The sequence below is a fragment of the Hypanus sabinus genome, chromosome 8, assembly GCF_030144855.1.
Source record: "Hypanus sabinus isolate sHypSab1 chromosome 8, sHypSab1.hap1, whole genome shotgun sequence".
NCBI lineage: Eukaryota > Metazoa > Chordata > Chondrichthyes > Myliobatiformes > Dasyatidae > Hypanus > Hypanus sabinus.
Genome location: NC_082713.1, coordinates 1,243,697 through 1,270,260, shown reverse-complemented (window position 1 = coordinate 1,270,260; position 26,564 = coordinate 1,243,697). Strand labels below are relative to the sequence as shown.

The window sequence follows — 26,564 nt, the reverse complement described above, 5'->3', positions numbered from 1 at the left end:
TCAAGAAACCTTCCTGAACACACCTAACAAACTTCACCCCATATAAACCCCTTGTTCTAGGGAGATGCCAATCGATATTTGGGAAATTAAAATCTCCCATCACGCCAACTCTATTATTATTATACCTTTCCAGGATCTGTTTCCCTATCTGCTCCTCGATATCCCTGTTACTATTGGGTGGCCTATAAAAAACACCCAGTAAAGTTATTGACCCCTTCCTATTCCTAACCTCCACCTGCAGAGACTCCGTAGACAATCCCTCCATGGCGTCCACCTTTTCTGCAGCCGTGACACTATCTCTGATCAACTGTGCCACGCCCCCCACCTCTTTTGACTCCCTCCTTATCCTTTCTGAAACATCTAAAACCCAGCACTTGAAGTAACCAATTCTGTCCCTGAGCCATCCAAGTCTCTGTAATGGCCACCAAATCATATCTCCAAGGACTGATCCACGCTCTCAGCTCATCTGCTTTGTTCACAATACTCCTTGCATTAAAATAGACACATCTCAAACCTTCAGCTTGAGCGCGTCCATTCTCTATCACCTGTCTATTCTCCCTTTCGCACTGTCTACAAGATTTCTTTATTTGTGAGCCAGCTTCCTTGTAAAGTCCCGGCAACATCCCTGTAAGTGTTCTCTGTATTCTTTCAATCTAATGGATATCTGTCCTGTAGGTTGCAAAACTCCAAATTAGGCCTCAGCACCAGCTTTTTCAAATTCAACATAACATCCCAACTCCTATACTCAATATTTTGACTTATGAAGGCCAATATGCCAAAAATTTTCATTACAACCCTAATGACCTGCACCACCACTTTCAGGGAATTATGAATCTGTATTCCCAGATCCCTTTGTTCTGCCTCACACCTCAGTGCCCTACCCCTTACTGTGCAAGTCCTATCCTTGTTTGTCCTCCCAACATCTTACACTTGTCTGCATTAAATTTCATCTGCCATTTTTCTGTCCACTTTACCAGCTAGTCCAGATCCCCCTTCAAGCTTTGATAGTCTTGTTCAGTGTCCACTATACCCCCATCTTGGCATCATCTGCAAATTTGTTTATCCAGTTCACCACATTCTCATCCACATCTTTAATATAGATGATAAATACACCAATCACTGTGGCAAACTGTTGTTAATTGTGTAAGCAATTACCTCACATTATTGTCTTATGACACAAAAAAGTATACGAATGTTAAAAGTGTCGTGAACAGCCAACAACTCTCTTTACATTCAAAGCTGGGGAGTATTAATTATGATTTAAATTTTCCATTTCTGATTGCTGTCTTCTTTTCATTTCAATAGAATTATTTAGCTTTTGACCAAAACTATCCGTACTGTCACCTAGGTAACTGCTGGTCCCAACATATCAAAGGCAAGACAGCATCTATATTTAATTAGGAGTTTGAGGAGATTTTGCATGTTAGCTAAAACACTCAAAAAATTCTATAGATGTACCATGCAGAGCTTTCTGACAGGCTGCATCACTGTCTGGTATTTGGGAGCATTTAAGGTTGAGCTCTCCTGTGATAACCATTTCCTAGTAAGAGTCTTTTTACCAGCCTCCAGGTATTTCACATTTAAAGATGTCTTGTAGGGCATTGTGTATCCCACTCCAACAGTCTTTGATAACGGCACATTCCCAGAAAATATGATAATGGTTTGCATTTTGATTTCCACAATTTCTCCAGCAAACAGGGAGGTTACTGTCATAATGGGATTTCTGAGAGGGTGTAATAAAATATCTTTTCAAAATTTTTCCATCCAAACTTCCTCCATTTCTGTGAACTGGTACACTTCCATTGATACCTCCATATTACTGTCCATTCTTCCTCAGATATAATTATCCCTCCTTCCTTCTCCCATCTTGTTTTAATGTATGAAGACGAATGTGTTTTAAGATTTGACAAACCCTTATACACTCTTGAAATGATTCTACTACCGTTATCTAAATTATATGCTTTTCTAAATAGCTCTATCAAACATGTACTTGCCTTGGTTACATTTTTAACCATCTTATTAACATATTGTTGCATCTGTAAATATTTATAAAAGTCTTGTTTTTCTACTAAGTGTTTCTCTTTAAGCATTTCAAAACTGAACAGTGTTCCTTCTTCCATTATATTGCAAAGAACTATTATTCCTTTAGCTGTCCAGTCCTTAAATCTAGCATCCAGTTTATTCGGCTTAAAATCCAAGTCATATGCACACCATTTAAGAATTGCAATATCTCCCTCTAGGTTATATCATTTCATAATAGTTTTCCATATTTTAAGAGTCCATTTCACCAATGGGTTATCAATAGTATTTAAGTACCTTTGGTCAGGTTATCAGACAAAACTGCCTATACGGACATAGAACATAGAATAGTACAGAACATGACAGGCCCTTCTGCCCACAATGTTGTGCCGACCCTCAAACCCTGCCTCCCATATAACCCCCCCACCTTAAATTCCTCCATATACCTGTCTAGTAGTCTCTTAAACTTCACTAGTGTATCTGCCTCCACCACTGACTCAGACAGTGCATTCCACGCACCAACCACTTTCTGAGTGAAAAACTTTCCTCTAATTTCCCCTTTGAACTTCCCTCCCCTTACCTTAAAGCCATTTCCTCTTGTACTGAGCAGTGGTGCACTGGGGAAGAGGCGCTGGCTATCCACTCTGTCTATTCCTCTTAATATCTTGTACACCTGTATCACGTCTCCTCTCATCCTCCTTCTCTCCAAAGAGTAAAGCCCTAGCTCCCTTAATCTCTGATCATAATGCATACTCTCTAAACCAGACAGCATCCTGGTAAATCTCCTCTGTACCCTTCCCAATGCTTCTACATCCTTCCTATACTGAGGTGACCAGAACTGGACACAGTACTCCAAGTGTGGCCTAACCAGAGTTGTATAGAGCTGCATCGTTACATATAACAATTAACAATATAACAATTACAGCATGGAAACAGGCCATCTCGGCCCTTCTAGTCCGTGCTGAATGCTTAACCTCACCTAGTCCCACTGGCCCGCACTCAGCCCATAACCCTCCATTCCTTCCCGTCCATATACATATCCAATTTTGCTTTAAATGACAATATCAAACCTGCCTCTACAACTTCTACTGGAAGCTCATTCCACACAGCAACCACTCTCTGAGTAAAGAAATTCCCCCTGATGTTACCCTTAAACTTTTGCCCCCTAAGTCTCAACTCATGTCCTCTTGTTTGAATCTCCCCTACTCTCAATGGAAAAAGCCTATCCACGTCAACTCTATCTATCCCCCTCATAATTATAAATACCTCTATCAAATCCCCCCCTCAACCTTCTATGCTCCAAAGAATAAAGAACTAACTTGTTCAATCTTTCCCTGTAACTTAGGTGCTGAAACCCAGGTAACATTCTAGTAAATCGTCTCTGTACTCTCTCTATTTGTTCATATCTTTCCTATAATTCGGTGACCAAACTGTACACAATACTCCAAATTCGGCCTTACCAATGTCTTGTACAATTTTAGCATTACATCCCAACTCCTATACTCAATGCTCTGATTTAAAAAGGCCAGCATACCAAAAGCTTTCTTCACCACCCTATCCACATGAGATTCCACCTTCAGGGAACTATGCACCATCATTCCTAGATCACTCTGTTCTACTGCATTCTTCAATGTCCTACTGTTTACCATGTATGTCGTATTTGGATTATTCCTACCAAAATGTAGCCCCTCACACTTATCAGCATTAAACTCCATCCGCCATCGCTCAGCCCACTCTTCTAACTGGCCTAAATCTCTCTGCAAACTTGGAAAACCTACTTCATTATCCACAATGCCACCTACCTTAGTATCATCTGCATACTTACTAATCCAATTTACCACCCCATCATCCAGATCATTAATGTATATGACAAACAACATTGGACCCAGTACAGATCCCTAGGCACACCACTAATCACTGGACCCAACCTGACAAATAGTTATTCACCACTACTCTCTGGCATCGCCCATCCAGCCACTGTCAAATCCATTTTACTACTTCAATATTAATACCTAACGATTGAACCTAAGAGACATAGCATCTCTTAAACTCTAACCCTCAACTTATGAAAGCTAACACCCCATAAGCTTTCTTAACTACCCTATCTACCTGAGAGGCAACTTTCAGGGATCTGTGGACAGGTACCCCTTGATCCCTCTGCTCCTCCACACTACCAAGTATCCTGCCATTTACTTTATACTCTGCCTTGGAGTTTGTCCTTCCAAAGTGTACCACCTCACACTTCTCCGGGTTGAACTCCATCTGCCACTTCTCAGCCCACTTCTGCGTCCTATCAATGTCTCGCTGCAATCTTCGACAATCCTCTACACTATCCACAACACCACCAACCTTTGTGTCCTCTGCAAACTTGCCAACCCACCCTTTTACCCCCACGTCAAGGTCGTTAATAAAAATCACGAAAAGTAGAGGTCCCAGAACAGATCCTTGCGGGACACCACTAGTCACAACCCTCCAATCTGAATGTACTCCCTCCACCACGACCTACTGCCTTCTGCAGGCAAGCCAATTCTGAATCTACCTGGCCAAACTTCCCTGGATCCCAAGCCTTCTGACTTTCTGAATAAGCCTACCATGTGGAACCTCGTTAAATGCCTTACTAAAATCCATGTAGATCACATCCACTGCACTACCCTCACTTATATGCCTGGTCACCTCTTCAAAGAACTCTATCAGGCTTCTTAGGCACAATCTGCCCTTCACAAAGCCATACTGACTGTCCCTGATCAGACTATGATTCCTTAAACGCCCATAGATCCTATCCCTAAGATTTTGTCATTTAAAGTAAAATTGGATAGGTATATGGACAGGAAAGGAATGGAGGGTTATGGGCTGAGTGTGGGCCAGTGGGACTAGGTGAGTGTAAGCATCGGCATGGATTAGAAGAGCCGAGATGGCCTGTTTCCGTGCTGTAATTGTTATATGGTTATATGGTCATAAGAATCTTTTCCAACAGCTTTCCCACCAAAGACGTAAGGCTCACTGGTCTATAATTACCCGGACTATCCCTACTACCTTTTTTTAACAAAGGGACAACATTTGCCTCCCTCCAATCCTCCGGTACCATTCCCGTGGACAACGAGGACATAAAGATCCTAGTCAGAGGCTCAGCAATCTCTTCCCTTGCTTCTTGGTGCAGCCTGCGGAATATTCCGTCAGGACCTGGGGATTTATCTGTCCTAATATATTTAAATAATTCCAACACCTCCTCTCCCATAATATCAACATGCTCCAGAACATCAACCTCACTCATATTGTCCTCATCGTCATCAAGTTCCCTCTCATTGGTGAATACCGAAGAGAAGTATTCATTGAGGACCTTGCTCACTTCCACAGCCTCCAGGCACATCTTCCCACTTTTATCTCTAATCGGTCCTACCTTCACTCCTGTCATCCTTTTGTTCTTCACGTAATTGAAGAATGCCTTGGGGTTTTCCTTTACCCTATGGGGATGGGAAGTATCCCCTCCTCAATGTTTTTCCATTGAGCGTCATATGATGGGTTGCATCAACATATCAAAGCTCTCAACTGTGTTGCAAAATAATAATCTCTAAGAGAAGGTAGGCCCAATCCTCCCTTTTCCCTGACTAATTGCAAAGTTTTGTGACAAACTCTAGGCCTTTTACATTGCCAAATATATCTTGATAACACTTTATTCCATTCATTGAATTGACTTTGATTAATCTCTATTGGGAGGGTCTGAAAGAGGTATAATAGTCTGGGCAGTATATTAATTTTAACAGATTCAATTCCTGAACTGAGACTAAAAAAAGAAATTAGGTTCCACCTTGTCATAGTTTCCTTGATTTTTTATATATAGGTTGATAATTGCATTCTGATAATTTTGCCAAATCTTTTGGCATAATTATGCCCATATATTTGAAAGACTCTGTTTGCCATTCCCAAGGATATCTACTTTCAATTTCTCTCGGTGGGCTATAGTTATATGAAAGTAATGGGGTTTTATCTATGTCGACCTTGTATCCTGATAATTGACCATATTGTTCAAAAGATTGCATCAATTTAGGTAAAGAGTATGCTAGTTGCCCTAGATAGATCAAAATGTCATCCATGTAACAGGTCAATTTATGCTCTGTCACTTTAATAGAAATTCCCCTGATATCTTCATTTTGTCTGATGTATTGAGCTAATGGTTCCAGATGTAATGCGGAGAGTAGCGGTGACCATGCACAACCCTGTCTCGTGCCCCTTTCTAGGGTAAAACTATTTGATAAATATCCATTGATTTTAATCCTAGCAGTAGGGTTTTCATTTAGTGTCTGTATAGTTTTAATAATTGTGTCATGGAAACCAAATCTATGTAAAACTCTAAAAAAAATTGTTTTGTTTTCTCTTTTGAGACATTGTATTACTTACTTCGATGTACTCTTGTATTTTGGATAATAATAATAATAAAAAAAAGATTTGAAAAGGAAGAAAATTCCAATTAAACGAATCAAATGCCTTTTCAACGTCCACGCTTATCACTTTTGCTTTGATTTTTTTTTGTATATTGTGGTGTCCTTCATATCTTGTTTTGTGTTAGGCGTTGTTGTATTACACCTGTCTGATCGTTATGTACCAGTATGGGTAGAAACCCTTCTAATCATTTGGCCATGATGGATGTAAATAATCTATCATCTACATTAAGAACAGCTATTCGTCTAAATGACCCACATTCTATATTATCCTTGCCTTCTTTTGGTATAGCTGAGATTATCGCTTCCTTCCAGCTGGGTGGCATTTGTGCCTTTTTTAGAGCCCAATTGAGTGTGGGGAGTAAGACAGGAATTAACTCATTTTTAAATTCTTAGTACCACTCTGCCGTATACCCATCTGATCCTGGTGACTTGCTTAATTTAAGCCTACTAATTGCAGCTTTTAATTCAACTTCAGTTATATCAGCAGTCTTCATTCTATTTTATTCTTTGCTTAAAGTGGGTAACTCTAGAGAATTCAGGAAGGTGTCAATTTGGGTTATGCTTCCCTCTGGAACTTTGGAATATAGTGTTTTGTAAAGCACCTCAAAAGCTCCTTGAATTTCACTTAGCTTATTTTTTTTTATCATTTTTGTTCTTGGATTCCTAGTTCTATGAGTTGTATTTTCTATCTTTTTTTTCAGTTTCCATGCCAGTATTTTCATAGACTTAGATCCACTTTCATAATGTCTCTGTTTCTGAAACATTAAATGTTTCCTGATTTCTTGCGTATCCAAACTATTAATTTTATTCTTAATTTTTTAAGAAATTTCCTCTAATGTATCCTGTGCCAAATTCAATTTATGTGTTTTTTCTAGTTCAGCCTATTTTGTAATTCCTCTAATGTTTTATTCCTTATTTTTTTCTTATATGAAGATATCACTATAATTTTCACTCTAAAACAGCTTTCAGAGTATCCCATAGAGTGGGAGGTGAAACCTCTCCATTATCATTGAATTCTAAGTAAAGACCAATTTCTTTTCTAATTTGTTACTTAAAGTAGTGATCATTGAGTACACTTGAAATTAGTTTCCAAATAGTATTCTTTGGCTGTAGGTCAAAATCAACAGATAAATATATAGGTGCATGGTCACTTAACCTCTGTTGTCTGAATTCCACAGGTGTTCATTTTGTCTTTGCCTTTTCCAAATGTTATGAAATAGTCTATTCTTGTACATACAGAATGGGGGGGGGGGCAGAATAATGAGTGTAGTCTTCCATGTATCAATTAGACCAACATCCTCAAGGTGTATTAACTTTCTTATGTAAGGATTTTGTTTCATAATTTTTTTCTTTTGGAAGAGTCTAACTTTGGTTGTAATTGTAAATTTAAGTCTCCTCCACATATCAGGAGACCTTCTGTTCAGCACATCTTTTCTAAAGATGAGGGGTCCAAAACTGTTCACAATACTAAGGAGAGGCCTCACCAGTGCCTTATAAAACCTCAGCATCACCTCCTTGCACCTGTATTCCAGACCATCTAGAAATGAATTCTAATATGGCATTTGCCTTCCTCACCACTGAACACAGTACATGACCCCAAAAGACTCACAGGTTAAGTGTCGCCTCACCTGGAAGGACTGTTTGGTGACCTGTATGGTAGTGAGGGAGGAAGTGTAAGGGCAGGTGTAGCACTTGTTCCGCTTGCAAGGATAAGTGCCAGGAGCGAGATCAGTGGGACAAATGGACAAGGGAGTCATGAACAGAGTGATCCCTGTGGAAAGCAGAAAGTGGGGGTGAGGGAAAGATGTGCTTGGTGGTGGGATCCCATGGGGGGGAGGGGTTCGGGCATGTCTGCTCTTACCCCATCCACACAGCACCCCAAGGTCCCTCTTGTCCTCACCTACCAAATACCACCCACTAGCCTCTGCACCAGCACATAATTCACTGTGTGACCAAGAATGGAATCACTGTGAGACTGAGACTGAAATCACTCCACTCTCCTTCCCTTCCCCTCCTGTTTTCCTCCCTCTTCCTTTCTCTCCTCTCCTATACCCACCTCTCTCTCCCCTTTTCCCTCCTCTCTTCCTCCCTCACCCTCCTCTCCTATACCCCCTCCCCTTCCCTCACCCTGCCCACCCCTTCTTACCACTCTGCCCTCCAACTCTCCCCCCTCCCCTCCACTCCCTGCCCCCCTCGTCCTCCCCTCCCTCTGCCCTCTCCTCAACCCCTTTCCCCTCCCCTCCCCCTCTGCCCTCTCCTCAACCCCTTTCCCCTCCCCTCTGCCCTCTCCTCAACCCCTTTCCCCTCCCCTCTGCCCTCTCCTCAACCCCTTTCCCCTCCCCTCTGCCCTCTCCTCAACCCCTTTCCCCTCCCCTCTGCCCTCTCCTCAACCCCTTTCCCCTCCCCTCCCCCTCTGCCCTCTCCTCAACCCCTTTCCCCTCCCCTCCCCCTCTGCCCTCTCCTCAACCCCTTTCCCCTCCCCTCCCCCTCTGCCCTCTCCTCAACCCCTTTCCCCTCCCCTCCCCCTCTGCCCTCTCCTCAACCCCTTTCCCCTCCCTCCCCCTCTGCCCTCTCCTCAACCCCTTTCCCCTCCCTCCCCCTCTGCCCTCTCCTCAACCCCTTTCCCCTCCCCCTCTGCCCTCTCCTCAACCCCTTTCCCCTCTCCCCAACCCCTCTCTTCTTTCCCCCACCCGCCCTTCCCCCTCCTCTCCCTTGCCCTCCCCTTTTCCCTTGCTTCTCCTCTCCTCAACCCCTCTCCACTCTCCTCCCTCATAACCCTCTCCCTCCCCAGCTCTTCCCTCCGCCTTTTCCTCCCCTCCCCTTCCTCCTCCCTCCTCCCCCCTCCCCCACCCATTCCCCTCTCTCCCCGCTCCACCTCCCCTTCCTCCTCCCATCCCCATCAACTTGCTGCGCATGCGCGGCCACTCTGAGGCAAGATGGCGGAGGGCGCGACGTCTCTGAAGGAGTTGCGGGCCCAGTACGGTGAGGGGATGTGGCTTGCTGTACCGCTTACTCTGCTTCTGCTCCTTTTCCCGCCTTGGCTGGATGGAGTCGACGGTGGGAGTGCAAATGAGGTGGTGAGGGAGGAGGATGAGAGTAGTGTCATATTGAGTGGAGGGGAAACGAGTTGTGGGGAGGGTGTGGTAGGGAGGCGTGAGTGAGTCGCGGGAAAGGAAGAGGGGTGGATGAGGTAGGGAGTTGGTGAGCTAGGGGTATGGTTGAAGTGAGAGGGAGGCAGGGATTGAGATGTGTATGCTTGAGATACGAATGCTGAGGGTGGTGATTTGATATTATCTCTGCAATATTAGCCAATCTTTTGCTACTACTGTATTCGTGTATGATTACATTTGCCAGAAGCAATCAGAAATTTTATTTTATCTGTAATTTCTTCAAAATGCACTGCTTGGGGCTTACATCTGAAATTATCTGTTAGATTTTTAAGTTTAATACTTACCTGAAGTTATTTAAAACAATGCCTTCCATTCTGCTGGCAGCAAATTGCTGTCTGGAACTTCCAACAGCTTGAGTTTTCATTTCCAAAATCAGAATTATTATCATTGACATAGGTTGTGAAATTGTTTTCTGGCAGCAGTACAGAGCACGACATTAAAAGTTATTATAAATTACAAAATAAATAAATAGGGCAAAAGATGAATAATGAAGTAGCATTGATGAATGTTCAGCTGAGGAAGCCAGATTCAGTTGCAGAGGGGGCTAAAGTGGTTTAATAGATGGGCGGAGTTGACCTTGATGTCATAGGAAGCTTTGGATAAATTAACAAAACAGATTATGCAGTTGTCATGTTAAGTTAGTATATGTAAGGAGTTTCAAGGTTTTGTAATCGTACTGTGCTCTTTCAGAATCAGTGCTGTCTCGATCCTGAGGGTAATTAGGAAACTGCTGAGTGTATGTAGCATTGAACTAGGTTGAGAATGTGCGTCTTGCCTGTTTCTTGTTGTGGTGTGGGGGTGGGATGCATAACTGGGATTCTGTAATCTCTACAGAAAATTCCCTAATGCATTGGCAGATAGATACCCTAAAGAGATTAGCATTACATGGCAGATTAATAATTCAGTAAATGAAAGTTCATCACTGCTTCTGTCCAGTACTTGCTTGAAATGTTTACCTGCTTGAAACATACAGCAGAAATGTATACAATCACTTCATCTGCATGTTAACATGCAACAGCACTTTACCTCTATCATGTCAGTTTTATGTCATGTTAGTTATATGAACTAATTTGACTGTTATGAATAATTGCATTTTTATTGTCATGCATTTGAGGAAGAAAGGTAATTCTCTTGCCCTTTGTTATATGATGCTTTGAAAGTGTTGTGGTATTGTTAAGGACTAGTGTAGCCAGTTTGTGCAAAGCTCTTTTTATGATGTTGAGTGAGGGATAAGTGTGACCATGAGGAAATAACTCACTGCTCTTCCGTTATATGTGAGAGAATAAACTTGATTTAACATCGCATCCAAATTAAAGTGCCTGAAGCCTAATCACAATACTGCAAGTCAGCCTGGAATTTTGCATTCAAATCCCAAATTTGAATTTCAGCCCATAACCACCTTTCTTAGAGGGAGTGCTACTGAGTTATGGTTGACATTTGGGATGTATGCAACAAGTTTAAATTATATACCAACCTAACTTTAAATTCTACTTGTTTGCTATTTAGTGATACTGCTGTGAGCAGAGTATTACCAATATATTGCCAAGTCTTGGTCACTGATGGTATACCCCTGTTGGTTGTAATTTTTTTTAAATCTTAAAGTTGTTCACTAACCAGGAAGTAATTCCATAATACACCACCATCAGTAACATGAGAAAATTTGCAGATGCTGGAAATCCAAGCAGTACACACAAAATGCTGGGGGAACTCAGCAGGCCAGGTAGCATCCATGGAAAAGAGTAAACGTGTCAATGTCATGGGCCGAGATGCTTCAACTGGTGGAAGATCTTGGCGCAAAATGTCAACTGTTTACTCTTTTCCATGAGCAGCAAAAGCATTGAACCCCACTCTCGCTAGCAGACACACTGACTCTTCCCTCCCCTCCACCCCACCATGCAAGCAACACCAGGAGCTTCACAGAGACCCTGTTCCAGTCCATCAAATTTACAGCCCATAACCCAGCACTTAGGTATCTCAAATGGGCTCTCTCTCTCCTGCATCAATGAGAATGGAGACCAGCAACTGGCTGTTCCAATATTGCAATCTTCCACATTGCTTCTCCAAGCCACCACCCCCTGAGGACTGACAAGCTCTCACTCTCCATCAGGGGGAGGGGGTGGGGGACAGGATCATTTGAGTGCAGGGCCTTCTTCTGACCGCAGCCAGCAATTAGCAAACACACCGCCTACTGTCTGGATGCTTCAGTCTCCCACGACGCTTCATTCAGCGAAATTGGCAAAGATCCATGGGGCTGCTCCCTAAGGGCGCATGTCTTCTAGGCCATTTCTGGAGATAGCAAAGTGCTAGGCCAATACAAAAACCCACAGTTAAATAAGGATTCAAGAGAAATTGCAGAATAAAACTCAAAAGAATCATGAAGAGATTTCTGTTACAAGGTTAAATTGCAGAAGTTGGTGTTGCTCTAAGTAAAGCAGGTTGAGGAGATTAGACCAAGATAAATCAGTAGTTGGTTGCAACTAAGCAAATCAATGTATAGACATTTCCTGTTATTGGCTTGTTCAAGAATCAGGGACATTTAAAGGGATGGATGAGAGAAATGTGGAAGAAGTTTATGCAAAGGGAGGTTATGATCCAAAACATTTGCTCTTTGAACATCAAAGAACACTACAGCCCTTCAGCCCATCTGGTACAAGCTGAGCAACACACACAAAATGCTGAAGAAACTCAGCAGACCAGGCAACATCTATGGGAAAGAGTACAGTTGATGTTTTGTGCAGTACTGGAGAAAAAAGCTGTGAGTAGATTTAAAAGCTTGGGGTGTGGGGGGGGGTGGGGAGAGGAGAGAGAAGCACAAGGTGCTAGGTGAAACCTCAAGGGGGAGGGTTGAAGTATCAGTATATACTCAGGAAACTGGCATAGTGTATATGGAAGGAAGGGAAACAAGCGGTAGTGTCATGGAACATATAGAAATTAAAGAGGATGAGGTGCTTGCTGCTTTACAGCGAATAAAGGTAGTTAAATCCCCTGGGCCTGACATGATATTTTCTCATTCCTTGAGAAAGACTAGTGTAGAAATTGTAAGGGCCCTGGCAGAAATATTTAAAATGTCTTTAGCCTTGGGTGCAGTGCCAGAGGATTGGAAGGTAGCTCATGTTTTTCCATTGTTTAAAAAAAGGCTCCAAAAGTAAACCAAGTAGTTACAGGCCAGTGAGCCTGACATCAGTAGTAGATAAATTATTGGAAGGTGTTCTGAGAGATTGGATATACAAGTATTTGGACAGCCAAGGGCTGATTAAGGATAGTCAGCATGACTTTGTGCGTGGTAGATTGTGTTTAATGAATCTTGTAGAGTTTTTCGAGGAGGTTACCAAGAAAGTAGACAAAAGAAAGGATGTGGATGTTGTCTACATGGACTTTAGTAAGGCCTTTGACAAGGTCCCACATGGGGGGTTAGCTCAGAAGGTTCAGACACTGGGTATCCATGGAGAGGTTGTAAACTGAATTTGAAATTGGTTGTGTGAGAGAAGACAGAGAAGGATAGTGGATGATTGCTTCTCAGACTGGAGACCTGTGCCTAGTAGTGTGCCTCAGAGACCTCTGCTGGGACCGTAGTTGTTTGTTGTCTGTATCAATGATCTAGATGATAACATGGTAAATTGGATCAGCAAGTTTGCTAATGACACTAAAATTGGAGCCGTTGTGGACAGCGAGGAAGGATTTCAAAGCTTGCAGAGGGATCTGGACCAACTGGAAAAATGGGCCAGAATTGAAAGCAGACAAGTGTGAGGTGTTGCGGTTTGGAAGGACAAATCAAGGTAGGACATGGTAGGGCACTGAGGAGTGCAGAGGAATGGAGGAATCTGGGAGCTCGGATACAAAATTCCCTGAAAGTGGCGTTACAGGTAGACAGGGTTGTAAAGAATGCTTTGGCATCCTGGCATTCATAAATCAAAGTATAGGAGTTGGAATGTTATGGTGAGGTTGTATAAGACATTGGTGAGACCAAATTTGGAGTATTGTGCACAGTTCTGGTCACAAGTCAAGTCACTCTTATTGTCATTTTGACCAAAACTGCTGGTACAGTACATAGTAAAAATGAGACAACGTTTTTCAGGACCATGGTGTTACATGACACAGTACAAAAGCGAGACTGAACTACGTAAACAAAAAAAAACAACACTGAGGAAAAAAAACACACAACTACACTAGACTACAGACCTACTCAGGACTGCATAAACTGCACAAAACAGTTCAGGCATTACAATAAATAATAAACAGGACAATAGGGCAGTAAGGTGTCAGTCCAGGCTCTGGGTAGAAACATAGAAAATAGGTGCAGGAGGAGGCCATTCGGCCCTTCAAGCCTGCACCGCCATTCAGTACGATCATGGCTGATCATCCAACTCAAAACTCTGTACCTGCTTTCTCTCCGTAACCCTGATCCCGTTAGCCACAAGGGCCATATCTAACTTCCTCTTAAATATAGCCAATGAACCGGCCTCAACTGTTTCCTGTGGCAGAGAATTCCACAGATTCACCACTCTCTGTGTGAAGAAGTTTTTCCTCATCTCAGTCCTAAGAGCCTTCCCCTTTATCCTTAAACTGTGACCCCTCGTTCTGGACTTCCCCAACATCAGAAACAATCTTCCTGCATCTAGCCTGTCCAATCCCTTTAGAATTTTATACGTTTCAATAAGATCCCCCCTCAATCTTCTAAATTCCAGTGAGTATAAGCCTAGTCGATCCAGTCTTTCTTCATATGAAAGTCCTGCCATCCCAGGAGTCAATCTGGTGAACCTTCTCTGTACTTCCTCTATGGCAAGAATGTCTTTCCTCAGATTAGGGGACCAAAACTGCACACAATACTCCAGCTTGGTCTCACTAAGGTCTTGTAGAACTGCAGTAGAACCTCCCTGCTCCTGTACTCGAATCCTCTTGCTATGAATGCCAACATACCATTTGCCTTTTTCACTGCCTGCTGTACCTGCATGCCCACCTTCAATGACTGGTGTACAATGACACCCAGGTCTCATTGCACCTCCCCTTTTTAATAGACAATAGGTGCAGAAGTAGACCATTCGGCCCCTCGAGTCTGCACCGCCATTCTGAGATCATGGCTGATCATTCACTATCAATACCCAGTCCCTGCCTTGTCCCCATATCCCTTGATTCCCCTATCCATCAGATATCTATCCAGCTCCTTCTTGAAAGCATCCAGAGAATTGGCCTCCACCGTCTTCCGAGGCAGTGCATTCCACACCTCCACAACTCTCTGGGAGAAGAAGCTCTTCCTCAACTCTGTTTTAAATAACTGACCTCTTATTCTCAATCCATGCCCTCTGGTACTGGACTCTCCCAACATCTGGAACATATTTCCTGCCTCAATCCTATCAAATCCTTTAATTATCTTACACGTTTCAAACAGATCCCCTCTCAATCTCCTCAATTCCAGCGTGTACAAGCCCAATCTCTCCAATCTCTCTGCGTAAGACAGCCCTGCCAACCCAGGAATCAACCTAGTTAATCTACGCTGCACTTCCTCAATTGCCAGAATGACCTTCCTTAAACCTGGAGACCAAAACTGTACACAATATTTCAGGTGTGGTCTCACCAGGGCCCTGTACAAATGCAAAAGGACATCCTTGCTCTTGTACTTAATTCCCCTTGTAATAAAGGCCAACATTCCATTTGCCCTCTTCACTGCCTGTTGCACTTGCTCATTCACCTTCATTGACTGATGAACTAGGACTCCTAGGTCTCTTTGCATTTCTCCCTTACCTAACTCTACACCGTTCAGACAATACTCTGCCCTCTTGTTCCTGCTTCCAAAGTGGATACCTTCACATTTATTGACATTGAATGACATCTGCCAAGTATCTGCCCACTCACCCAGCCTATCCAAGTCTCCCTGTATTCTCCTAACGTCCTCTTCGCATGTCACACTGCCACCCAGTTTAGTATCGTCAGCAAACTTGCTGATATAGTTTTCAATGCCCTCATCTAAATCATTGACATAAATTGTAAAGAGCTGTGGTCCCAATACAGAGCCCTGTGGTACCCCACTAGTCACTTCCAGCCTGTCCAAGAAACACCCGTTCACTGCTACCCTTTGCTTTCTATCTGCCAACCAGTTTTCTATCCATGTTGAAACCCTGCCCCCAATGCCATGAGCTCTGATTTTACTCACCAATCTCCTATGTGGCACCTTATCGAATGCCTTCTGAAAATCTAGGTACACAACATCCACTGGCTTACCCTCGTCTAACATCCTTGTTACACCCTCAAAAAACTCCAACAGATTAGTCAAGCATGATTTGCCCTTGGTAAATCCATGCTGGCTCGGCCTAATCCTATTACTGCCATCAAGATGTGCCACTATTTCGTCCTTAATAATGGACTGAAGCATCTTTCCCACTACTGACGTTAGGCTAACAGGGCGATAGTTCTCCGTTTTCTCCTTCCCTCCCTTCTTGAAAAGTGGGATAACATTAGCCATTCTCCAATCTTCAGGAACTGATCCTGAATCTAATGAACATTGGAAAATGATTACCAATGCATCCGCAATTTCCTGAGCCACCTCTTTTAGAACCCTCGGATGCAGACCATCTGGACCCGGGGATTTATTAGCCTTCAGTCCTACCAGTCTACTCATCACAGTTTCTTTCCTAATGTCAATCTGTCTCAATTGCTCTGATATGACCCTGGCCCATCCATACATCTGGGAGATTGCTTGTGTCCTCCCTGGTGAAGACAGATCTAAAGTACACATTAAATTCTGTTGCCATTTCCCTGTTTCCCATAACAATTTCTCCCAATTCATTCTTCGAGGGGCCAACATTGTTCTTAACTATCTTCTTTCTCTTCACATAGCTAAAAAAGCTTTTGCTATCCCCTTTTATATTCCTGGCTAGACTGAGCTCATACCTGATTTTTTCTCTCCGTATTGCTTTTTTAGTTAAGATCTGCTGGTCCTTAAAACTTTCCCAATCATCTGTATTCACACTCATCTTAGCCCTGTCATACTTCTTTTTCTTTAATGCTATACAATCTCTGACTTCCTTTGTCAACCACTGTGGCCCCTTCCCCCTCTTTGAATCCTTCCTTCTCATTGGAATGAACTGCTTTTGCATCTTTTGTATTATGCCCAAGAATATCTGCCATTGCTGATCCACTGTCTTTCCTGCCAGGGCATCCGCCCATTTAACTTTGGCCAGTTCTTCCCTCATGGCTCCGTAGTCTCCTTTATTTAATTGCAACACTGACACCTCTGATCTGCCCTTATCCCTCTCAAATTGTAGATAAAAACTTAGCATGTTATGATCACTACTTCCTAATGGCTCCTTTACTTCAAGATCACTTATCAATTCCTGTTCATTACACATCACCAAGTCCAAAATAGCCTCGTTCCTGGTTGGCTCAAGCACAAGCTGTTCCAAAAATACATCCCTTAGACACTCCACAAACTCCCTATCCTGGGGTCCAGCACCTACCTGATTCTCCCAGTTCACCTGCATGTTGAAATCTCCCATAACGACTGCATTACCTTTAGCACATGGCAATGTTAACTCCCTAATCAACTTGTACCCAATATCCACGCTACTGTTTGGGGGCCTGTACACAACACCCATTAGGGTCTTTTTACCCTTACTGTTCCTCAGCTCAATCCACACTGACTCTACTTCCCCTGTTCCCAAGTCACCTCTTGCTGAATCTCATCCCTCACCAACAGGGCCACCCCACCCCCTCTTCCCATATTTCTGTCTCTACGATACACTCAATTCCCAGGCCTGATCCCCTTGCAGCCATGTCTCCGTTATCCCAACAATATCGTAGTTCCCCATTTTCATCTGAGCTTCAAGCTCATCTGTCTTATTTCTGACACTACGCGCATTCAAGTATAGAATTCTTAGCCCATTCCTCCGCTCTTTGCTTAAAACACTATCTATTGTACCTAACCCAGCTCCTTGAACTTCCATCGGGCTAATTGCACCTTGAGTTTTGATGACCTTCTCAAGATCACCCAAACCTTCTACGCATTTAACCCCATGCTCCTTCTGACCAACCCTGTGGATCTGGATCCCTGCCCCCTGCACATCTAGTTTAAACCCCCCCCCCCCCCCCCCCCCCCCCCCCGAGCAGCACTGGCAAACATTCCTGCAAGAATGTTAGTACCCCTCCGGTTCAAATGTAGATCGTCCCTTCGAAACAGATCCCAATGTCCCTGGAACAAAGACCAATTATCCAAAAAGCTGAACCCTTCCTTCCTGCACTATGCTCTCAGCCTCGTATTAATGTGCATAATCATTCTATTTTTCGCCTCACTCGCACGTGGCACAGTGCGAGACTATCAGGCTGATAGTCAGCCCTGACTGAGGGAGGGTGCAGTTCAGAGGCTGAACATCAGTTAGATGATACAGCATCTGCATCCTAACTGTGTCCTTGCCTGGATTTTGTCTTTTTCCAATGCCTCCAACCCTAACCCTGTTGCTTCAGCTGGCTGTATGTTTTATCTGGGTGTATTACATTCTCTAATGCCAAACTGCTTCCCCCCCCCCCGCACCCCCCCCCCCCCATACTGGTTTTGGTAGAAGTGATAGTAGTTGGCTTATCTACATATTATGTTAGGAAACCTTCTTGAACACACCTAACAAACTCCAACACATCCACACCCCTTGCTGTAAGGAGGTGCCAGTCAATATTAGGAAAGTTAAAATCACCCATCACAGCAACCTTATAATTATTGTATCTTTCCAGAATCTTGCTCCTTCCTGTTCTTCAATGTCTCTGTTACTATTGGGGTGTCAAAAAAAACCAGTAGAGCTATTGCCCCCTCCTGTTTCTGATATCCACCCACTATGATTGTCAATGACTATCCCCCCATGACTTTCTCCTTTTCTGCAGCTGCGATATTATCCCTGATTAGCAATCCCACACCCCCACCTCTTTTGCCTCCCTCCCTGCCCTTTTTGAAACATCTAAAGCCCAGCACACTCAGCAGCCATTCCTGTCCCTGAGACATCTAAGTCTGTAATGGCCACAACATCATACTTCCATGTATTGATCCAAGTTCATCTGCTTTGTTTATGATGCTCCTTGCATTAAAATAGATACATTAAAATAGAATGCATTTTTCTGTGCTCTTATCATCTTTCCTTGCAAACTACCTACAAGCTGTTTCTAACCACTCCATCCTCTGCCTCTCCACTTCGGTTCCCACACCCCTGCACATTTAGTGGGATCATGACAAAAACTTTCAGAAAGGAATTCAGATATTATAGACACAAGAGATTCTGCAGAAGCTGGAAATCCAGAGCAACACACACAAAATGCTGGAGACACAAAATACAAGATTCAGTTTATTGTCATTTAAAAACCACAAATGCAATGCATTTAAAAAATGAGATAACGTTCCTCCAGAATGATATCACAAAAGCACATGATAAAGCAGACTACACCAGAAAATCCACATAACGTTTGGTAATCCCGAAATCCAGAGTCCGGAGAGGCTGCTGCGTATTAATATCGCACTACCATCTTAGCGCGTTCCCCGGGAAGGAGCTCCAAACCCACCAGACAAAACAAGACTACCCAGACACACCAAGTCAGGAGATCAACTCTACCACCCAACAAACCAAAAACTAAAGCTACAAGACTTACACAAAACCACATAGTTACATATAGTTATAGTTAACATATAGTTACAACAGTGCAGACAATACCATAATTGATTTAAAAATAAACAGACCATGGGCACAGTAAAGATAGTCCAAAGATGTTAAAAGACTATAAGTTCGAAAGAAACCACCACACAGTTTCCACAAGTCCTCAGGGTCCCAATAGACTCATCATCTCATGTAGGCGGCAGAAGGGAATATGGACTTCCACGGCTCAGCAACTCAGGCAGCGACCTTGAAAGGGAGTAAACAGTTGACGTTTCAGGCTGAGACCCTTCATCACACATCATATAGATGGACAGAGTTGTGTTCAACACAGGAAGATAACACAATCAGATCTTAAGCATAATGTTTTACAGTTTACCATATCAACAATGGCATGGCTTGTGACAGCCTTGGGTAGATAAATGGCTATACTTAATCTGGTTTTGGGAAATGAATCAGATCTCCCGGTGGAAGAGCATTTTGAAGGTAGTGATCACAACTAGTATCTCCTTTACCATATCGCTGGAAAGGAATAGGAACGGACAATTTGGGAAAACATTTAGTTGAGGTAGGGGGAAAAATTATACTATCAGGCAGGAATTTGTAAGTATTAATTGGGAGCTGGTGTTCTCAGGGAAATGCACATCAGAAATGTGGCAAATGTTCAGGGAACATTTACATTGTGTTCTCCATAGGTATGTTCCATTGAGGCAGGGAAAGGTTGGCAAGGTTAAAGAACCTTGGTGTACAATGGGTGTAGAGAATCTAGTTAAGAAAAGAAAAGCTTATGAAAGGCTCAAGGAACTAGGTACTGTCAGCTCTAGAAGATATAAAAGTTGCCTGGAAGGAGTTTAAGAATGAAATTAGGAGAGCTAGAAGGGGCCATGAGAGGGCCTTGGCGAGCAGGATAAGGAAAACCCCAGGGCATTCTACAAATACATGAAGAGTAAGAGGATGAGCCGTGTAAGAATAGGACCAATCAGGTGTGACAGTGGAAACGTGTGCATAGAGTCGGAGGAGGTGGCGGATGTACTTAATGAATACTTTGCTTCAGTTTTCACCAGGGAAAAGGACCTTCGCAATCATAGGGATGACTTGCAGTGAACTGAAATGTTTGAGCATATAGACACTAAGAAAGAGAATGTGCTGGAGCTTTTGAAAAGCATTAAGTTAGATAATTTGCCCGCCTAGATGAAGTATACCCCAGGCTACTGTGGGAAGTGAGGGAGGAGATTGCGATGATCTTTGCATCATCAGTAGGGATGGGAGAAGTACCAGAGGATTGGAAGGTTGCAAATGTTATTCCCTTATTCAAGAAAAAGTGTAGAGATAACCCAGGAAATTGTAGACCAGTTAGTCTTTAGTGATAGGCAAGTTATTAGAGAAGATCCTGAGAGGCAGGATTTATGAGCATTTGGAGAGACATAATCTGATTGGGAATAGTCAGTGTGGCTTTGTCAAGGGCAGGGCGTGCCTTATGAGTCTGATTGAATTCTTTGAGATATGACAAAACACATTGGAGGTAGAGCAGTAGATACAATGTCTGGATTTCAGTAAGGCATTTGAGCCTCATTCAGAAAGTAAGGAGGCATGGGGTCCAAGGAGACCTTGCCCATAGAAGGCAAAGGGTGGTTGCAAATGGTTCATATTCTGCATGGAGGTTGGTGACCAGTGGTGTTCCATTGGGATCAGTTCTGGGACTCCTGTTTGTGATTTTTATAAATGACCTGGATGAGGAAGTAGAAGGGTGGGTTAGTAAGTTTGCTGATGACACAAAAGTTGGAAGTGTTGTGGAAAGTTTGGGGGGTTGTCAGAGCTTATAGCGTGACATCAATCTGGCAGATGGAGTTCAACCCAGATAAAGTGTGAAGTGGTTCATTTTGGTAGGTCAAATATGAAAAGACATAATATTAATGGTAACAGCACACACAAAATGCTGGTGGAACACAGCAGGCCAGGCAGCATCTATAGGGAGAAGCACTGTCGACGTTTTGGGCTGAGACCCTTCGTCAAGACTAACTGAAAGAAAAGATAGTAAGAGATTTGAAAGTAGGAGGGGGAGGGGGAAATATGAAATGATAGAAGACTAGAGGGGGTGGGGTGAAGCTGAGAGCCAGAAAGGTGATTGGCAAAAGGGATACAGAGCTGGAGAAGGGAAAGGATCATGGGACGGGAGGCCTAGGGAGAAAGAAAGGGGGAGGGGAGCACTAGAGGGAGATGGAGAACAGGCAGAGTGATGGGCAGAGAGAGAGAGAAAAAAAAGAAGGGGGAAAATAAATATATCAGGGATGGGGTAAGAAGGGGAGGCTAAGTGGCATTAACGGAAGTCAGAGAAGTCAATGTTCATGCCATCAGGTTGAAGGCTACCCAGCCAGTATAATATAATGTTTGAATTCCTAGCATCTGTAATTTCCTCGTGTTTGAATATTAGTGGTAAGTCTCTTGGCAGTGTGGAGGATCAGAGAGATCTTGGGGTCTGTGTCCATTGAACATTTAAAGCTGCTGCGCAGGTTGACAGTGTTGTTAAAGCATGGTGTGTTAGCAGTCATCAACAACGAGTTTGAGAGCCATGAGATAATGTTACAGCTTTATAAGATCTTGGTCAGACTCGACTTAGAGTATTGTGTTCAGTTCAGGTCACCTCACTACAGGAAGAATGTGGATACTATAGAAAGAGAGAATGCAGAGGAGATTTACAAGGATGTTCACAAACGAGAAAATCTGCAGATACCAGAAATCAGAGCAACACTCACAATACGCTAGAGGAACTCTGCAGACCAGGTAGCATATATAGGAAAAGAATGCATTCGACGTTTTGGCTAAAACCCTTTGGCAGGACTAGAGAAAAATGCTGAGGAGTAGATTTATAATCATATAACAATTACAGCATGGAAACAGGCCATCTCAGCCCTTCTGGTCCATGCCGAACACTTTCTCTCACCTAGTCCCACCAACCTGCACTCAGCCCATGATCCTCCATTCCTTTCCTGTCCATATACCTACCCAGTTTTACTTTAAATGACAATATCAAACCTGCCTCTACCACTTCTACTAGAAGCTCATTCCACACAGCTACCACTCTCTGAGTAAAGAAATTCCCCCTTGTGTTACCCCTAAACTTTTTCCCCCAACTTTCAACTCATGTCCTCTTGTTTGAATCTCCCCTACTCTCAATGGAAAAAGCCTATCCACGTCAACTGTATCTATCCCCTTCATAAGTTTAAATACCTCTTATCAAGTCCCCTCTCAACCCTCTACACTCCAAAGAATAAAGACCTAACTTGTTCAACCTTTCTCTGTAACTTAGGTGCTGAAACAGAGGTAACATTCTAGTAAATCTTCTCTGTACTCTCTCTACTTTGTTGACATCTTTCCTATAATTCGGTGTACATAATACTACAAATTTGGCCTTACCAATGCCTTGTACAATTTTAAAAGGTATGAGCAGAGAGAGGAACACAATATGATAGGTGAAACCTGTAAGGGGAAGATTGAAGTAAGAAGCTGGAAAGTTGATTGGTAAAAGAGACAGAAGGCCATGGAAGAAAGAAAAGGGGGGAGTAGCATTAGAAGGAGGTGATGGGCAGGCAAGGAGATAAAGTGAGGGAGGGAAAAGGGGATAGGAAATTCTGAAGGGGGGTTGGGGGTGGGTGGCATTACTGGAAGTTTGAGAAACTGACATTCATGCTATCAGGTTGAAGGCTACCCAAATGGAATATAAGGTGTTGTTCCTCCAACCTAAGTGTGGCCTCATCATGACAGTGGAGGAGGTCATGGATGGACATACTGGAATGGGAATGGAAAGTGGAATTAAAATGGGTCGGCACTGGGTGATCCTGCTTCTTCTGGCAGATACAATAGAGTTTTTTAAAAGACTCTTTGATAGGTACATGGGGCTTAGAAGAATAGAGGGCTATGCAGAAGGGAAATTCTAAGCAGTTACTAGTTACATAGTCTGCACAACATTGTCCTGTAGATGTCTATGTTCTGTGTCTCTGGCAGTGGCTTAGTTTGCATAACAGTTGAACTTGAGATTGGCACAAGTTACCTTCACATGGCTTATGGAGAAGTTTTGAGGCTGCATTAGAAACTTGCAGGTATGATGGGGAAAAAAAACAAATGATTTTAAAATAGAAAGACAAATGGGTCTTGGACAACCTAGCTTAAAACTCCGTCATGGATGGTCTCAAACATGGCTGCAAAAACAGGAGGTTTGGGCATCGGGCTAGTAACCCCATCTTGTAAAACCCCAAGGCTATGGAAATGCCAACAGGAGCTCCGAAGACCTCATCTTTGAAGATGGGCTACACTTGGGGACAACATGAAACACTGACCCAGGACAGGACTCTGGGAGCTGCTGTTGGTGGCTGCTGCCCGAGTGATGGGCTTAACTACAATAAGCTTAACTTCAGAAATAGAGAAAACACTTAGGTTATCCATTACTCTTAGAAAAGTACAATCATATCAGGCAGAATCGAAGTGGATTTATGCATTTATTTTGAAGGTGCAGCTGTGGGACTAAATGACATGGTGGATGTGGTATATTCTGTCTGTCAGAGGCTTTCATTGAGGTGAAGGTCAGAATAGGTGGTGTTGGGAGTAAGGTACAAGTGTGATCAGAGTTGGGTCAAACAGTGGGAGAAGCAGTCAATTAAATGTGAATACCTGGGGTCCTCAGAGGGTCCAAATCGAGAGGCTTGAAAACAAATTTGGAAACCAGTCCTGCCGAAGGGTTTCAGCCCAAAACGTTGACTGTATTTTTTTCCATAGCTGTTGCCTGACCTGCTGAGTTCCTCCAGCATTTTGTGTGTGTTGCTTGGATTTCCAGCATCTGCAGATTTTCTCTTGTTCAGGGTTGGGACTGTTGGAATAAGAGGGACATTTTCAGGTTATGTAACAAGTAGTATTCCACAGTAATTTGTACTGGACCTTCAGCCATTCAGTGTGCTTGGTGTAATATTTCAACACTTCTTGCTGAAACATAACTGGAGTAGCAGTGAGTGACATTGAGGAGCATAGAGAATGAAGATATGCCAGTGCAGAGGTGTTGAGGGGATATGTGAATATGTGTTGTGTGGAAATAATAAATAAGAATGCAAAATAAGAATTTGCCATTTAGGGGTAAAATGAGAAATGTATTACAAAGGTGGTGAAGCATAAGACATAGGAGCAAAATTAGGCCATTTGGCCCATCGAGTCTGCTCCGCCATTTCATCTCCCTGTAACCTCCTGCCTTCCCCCCGTAACCCTTCATGCCCTAACTCAGGGGTCAGCAACCTTTACCACTGAAAGAGCCACTTGGACCCATTTCCCACAGAAAAGAAAACACTGGGAGCCGCAAAACCCGTTTGACATTTAAAATGAAATAACACTGCATACAACGTTTTGTTTTGCCTTTATGCTATGTATAAACAAACTATAATGTGTTGCATTTATGAAATTGATGAACTCCTGCAGAGAAAACGAAATTACATTTCTGCATGCAACAAAAACATTTTGAACTCCGAAAAAAAGACGTTGGGTTGAAGGTTACTTTTAAGTAAAATACTCAACGTCTATTTGAGTCCTTCTTGTATTTATGAAAAACGCCAAACTTAAATTTGCTGCCAGCAGCAAACCAAAAATAACGTCAGCCAGCTGTCAACCTGAAAAATAAAAGGACTATTTCACTGAACAATGAAAACATATGAATATACGTAAAATAATAGGCAATTAAAATATTTATCATACTTGGTCAGGTTGACTCACACCTGACAATGCAGTCGTATTCAGTAGGGATGGATCGATGCTTAGGGGACCGGGAAGGATAATGTGTTTTTTTCCTCTCTGAACTCACAGAAGCGTTTCCCAAATGATGTTTGCATTGCGATGATTGCAGAATGTAAATACTCCGAATTTATCATGTCGTGACCTTGTTTGAACTCTCTCAAATTGGGGAAGTGAGACAATGTGCCTTTCTGTAAATCTCTGGCAAGCACTGTCAACTTGCGCTCGAATGCCAAAACATCCTCCAACATGTGTAGGGCTGTACGTCCTTACCCCTGAAGAGCTGTGTTCAGCGTGTTCAGGTGCGCTGTCATGTCGACCATGAAGTGTAGCTTTTCCAGCCACTCTGGCTGTTCCAGCTCAGGAAAGGTGAGCCCTTTGCTGCCCAGGAAAGTTTTCACTTCTTCCAGACACGCGACAAAGCGTTTCAGCACCTCCCCTCTGGACAGCCAGCGATAAAAACACGTTGTAGCGGTGTGCTACACGCAGTCAGTAAACTGCAGTCAAAGATAGCTGTATTCGAACTAAACAGCCTTGCTTTTAAGCCTCCCTCAACCCGCCCCCCCCATGGGCGTGGATGCTGCAAAAGACACGTACTCACAACCCCCCGTAGGCTATCTCCCTTAGCCTGAACACTGGATGTCTCAGGAAATGGGTCGCCACAATGTCTTATTTAGATTGTACAAGATCACCATAATCTTCAAATTTAGAATTACATTTCAAAAACTAACAAACTAACATAAAATACATTTTAATTAAATACTGACCAATTATTTCCCAAAGCAACAGGGAGCCGCAGCACAGACGTAAAAGAGCCACATGTGGCTCCGGAGCCGCGGGTTGCCGACCCCCGCCCTAACTGATCAAGAATGTAAGGCACCTCTGGACTTCTTTGTCCAAGGGCTGCAGAGGCTCAGTTGCCAAGCACACCAAAGTAGAGCTTGATAGTGTAAGGCCCTGGTTCATATTTTTGCTGTTATGCTGTATGTATTTCATTTTGGCAATCTGTTCTGTTTTCATGCTTGTTTGGGTTACTGTGGAAGATAGAAGATGAGGAGAAATGTGTGCCATCCAATTAGGATGATTGGATTAGAGGGAGGTTTCTCTAGTAAGGTTCAGTAAGTTTGGGCTTGGGGCTTTTGTTCGAGAGGAAATGAAGAGAGAAGATACTGGGGAGAACCAGTTGTAGCATACGATCTGATGTGAGACCTGTTTGTTTGAGATGGGTTACAAGTGAAGTTCGGAAGGTGGTGTGTGCTTTCACATTGACCGAGTGCCCAGCGCGTGAGCGACAGAGAAGTTCAAGATGAGCTCCAACTTATGAAGATATTTGTCTGTCTGATTAGAATGGGTCCTTTTCTTATCATTATTCTTTACTAACCCCTCAGTTAAGATTAATAAATATAATTATTTTAATTATATGCAGCGTACTGTCTGTTATGTTGTGGCATTACTTTGTAACAGGGTAGTGAATGACACAGTATCCACATGAACCAGGGTTTGGGGTAGGATTGAGCACGCTTCAGTCTCATGCGTTTGGTGGGGCTGGA

At 43.1% G+C, this 26,564-nt stretch overlaps 1 protein-coding gene across 8 annotated transcripts in view; it reads left to right on the top strand.

Moving 5' to 3' along the window:
* The first annotated feature begins 9,326 nt into the window (after positions 1–9,326).
* Positions 9,327–26,564, top strand: part of map7d3 (MAP7 domain containing 3) — a 274,252-nt gene continuing 257,014 nt past the window's right edge. For all 8 annotated transcript variants that reach the window (XM_059976665.1, XM_059976667.1, XM_059976669.1 and 5 more), the window contains exon 1: positions 9,327–9,440. In XM_059976665.1, coding sequence (XP_059832648.1) covers positions 9,395–9,440 — 46 coding nt within the window. In that variant the 5' untranslated portion in view covers positions 9,327–9,394. The remainder of the gene's footprint in view (positions 9,441–26,564) is intronic.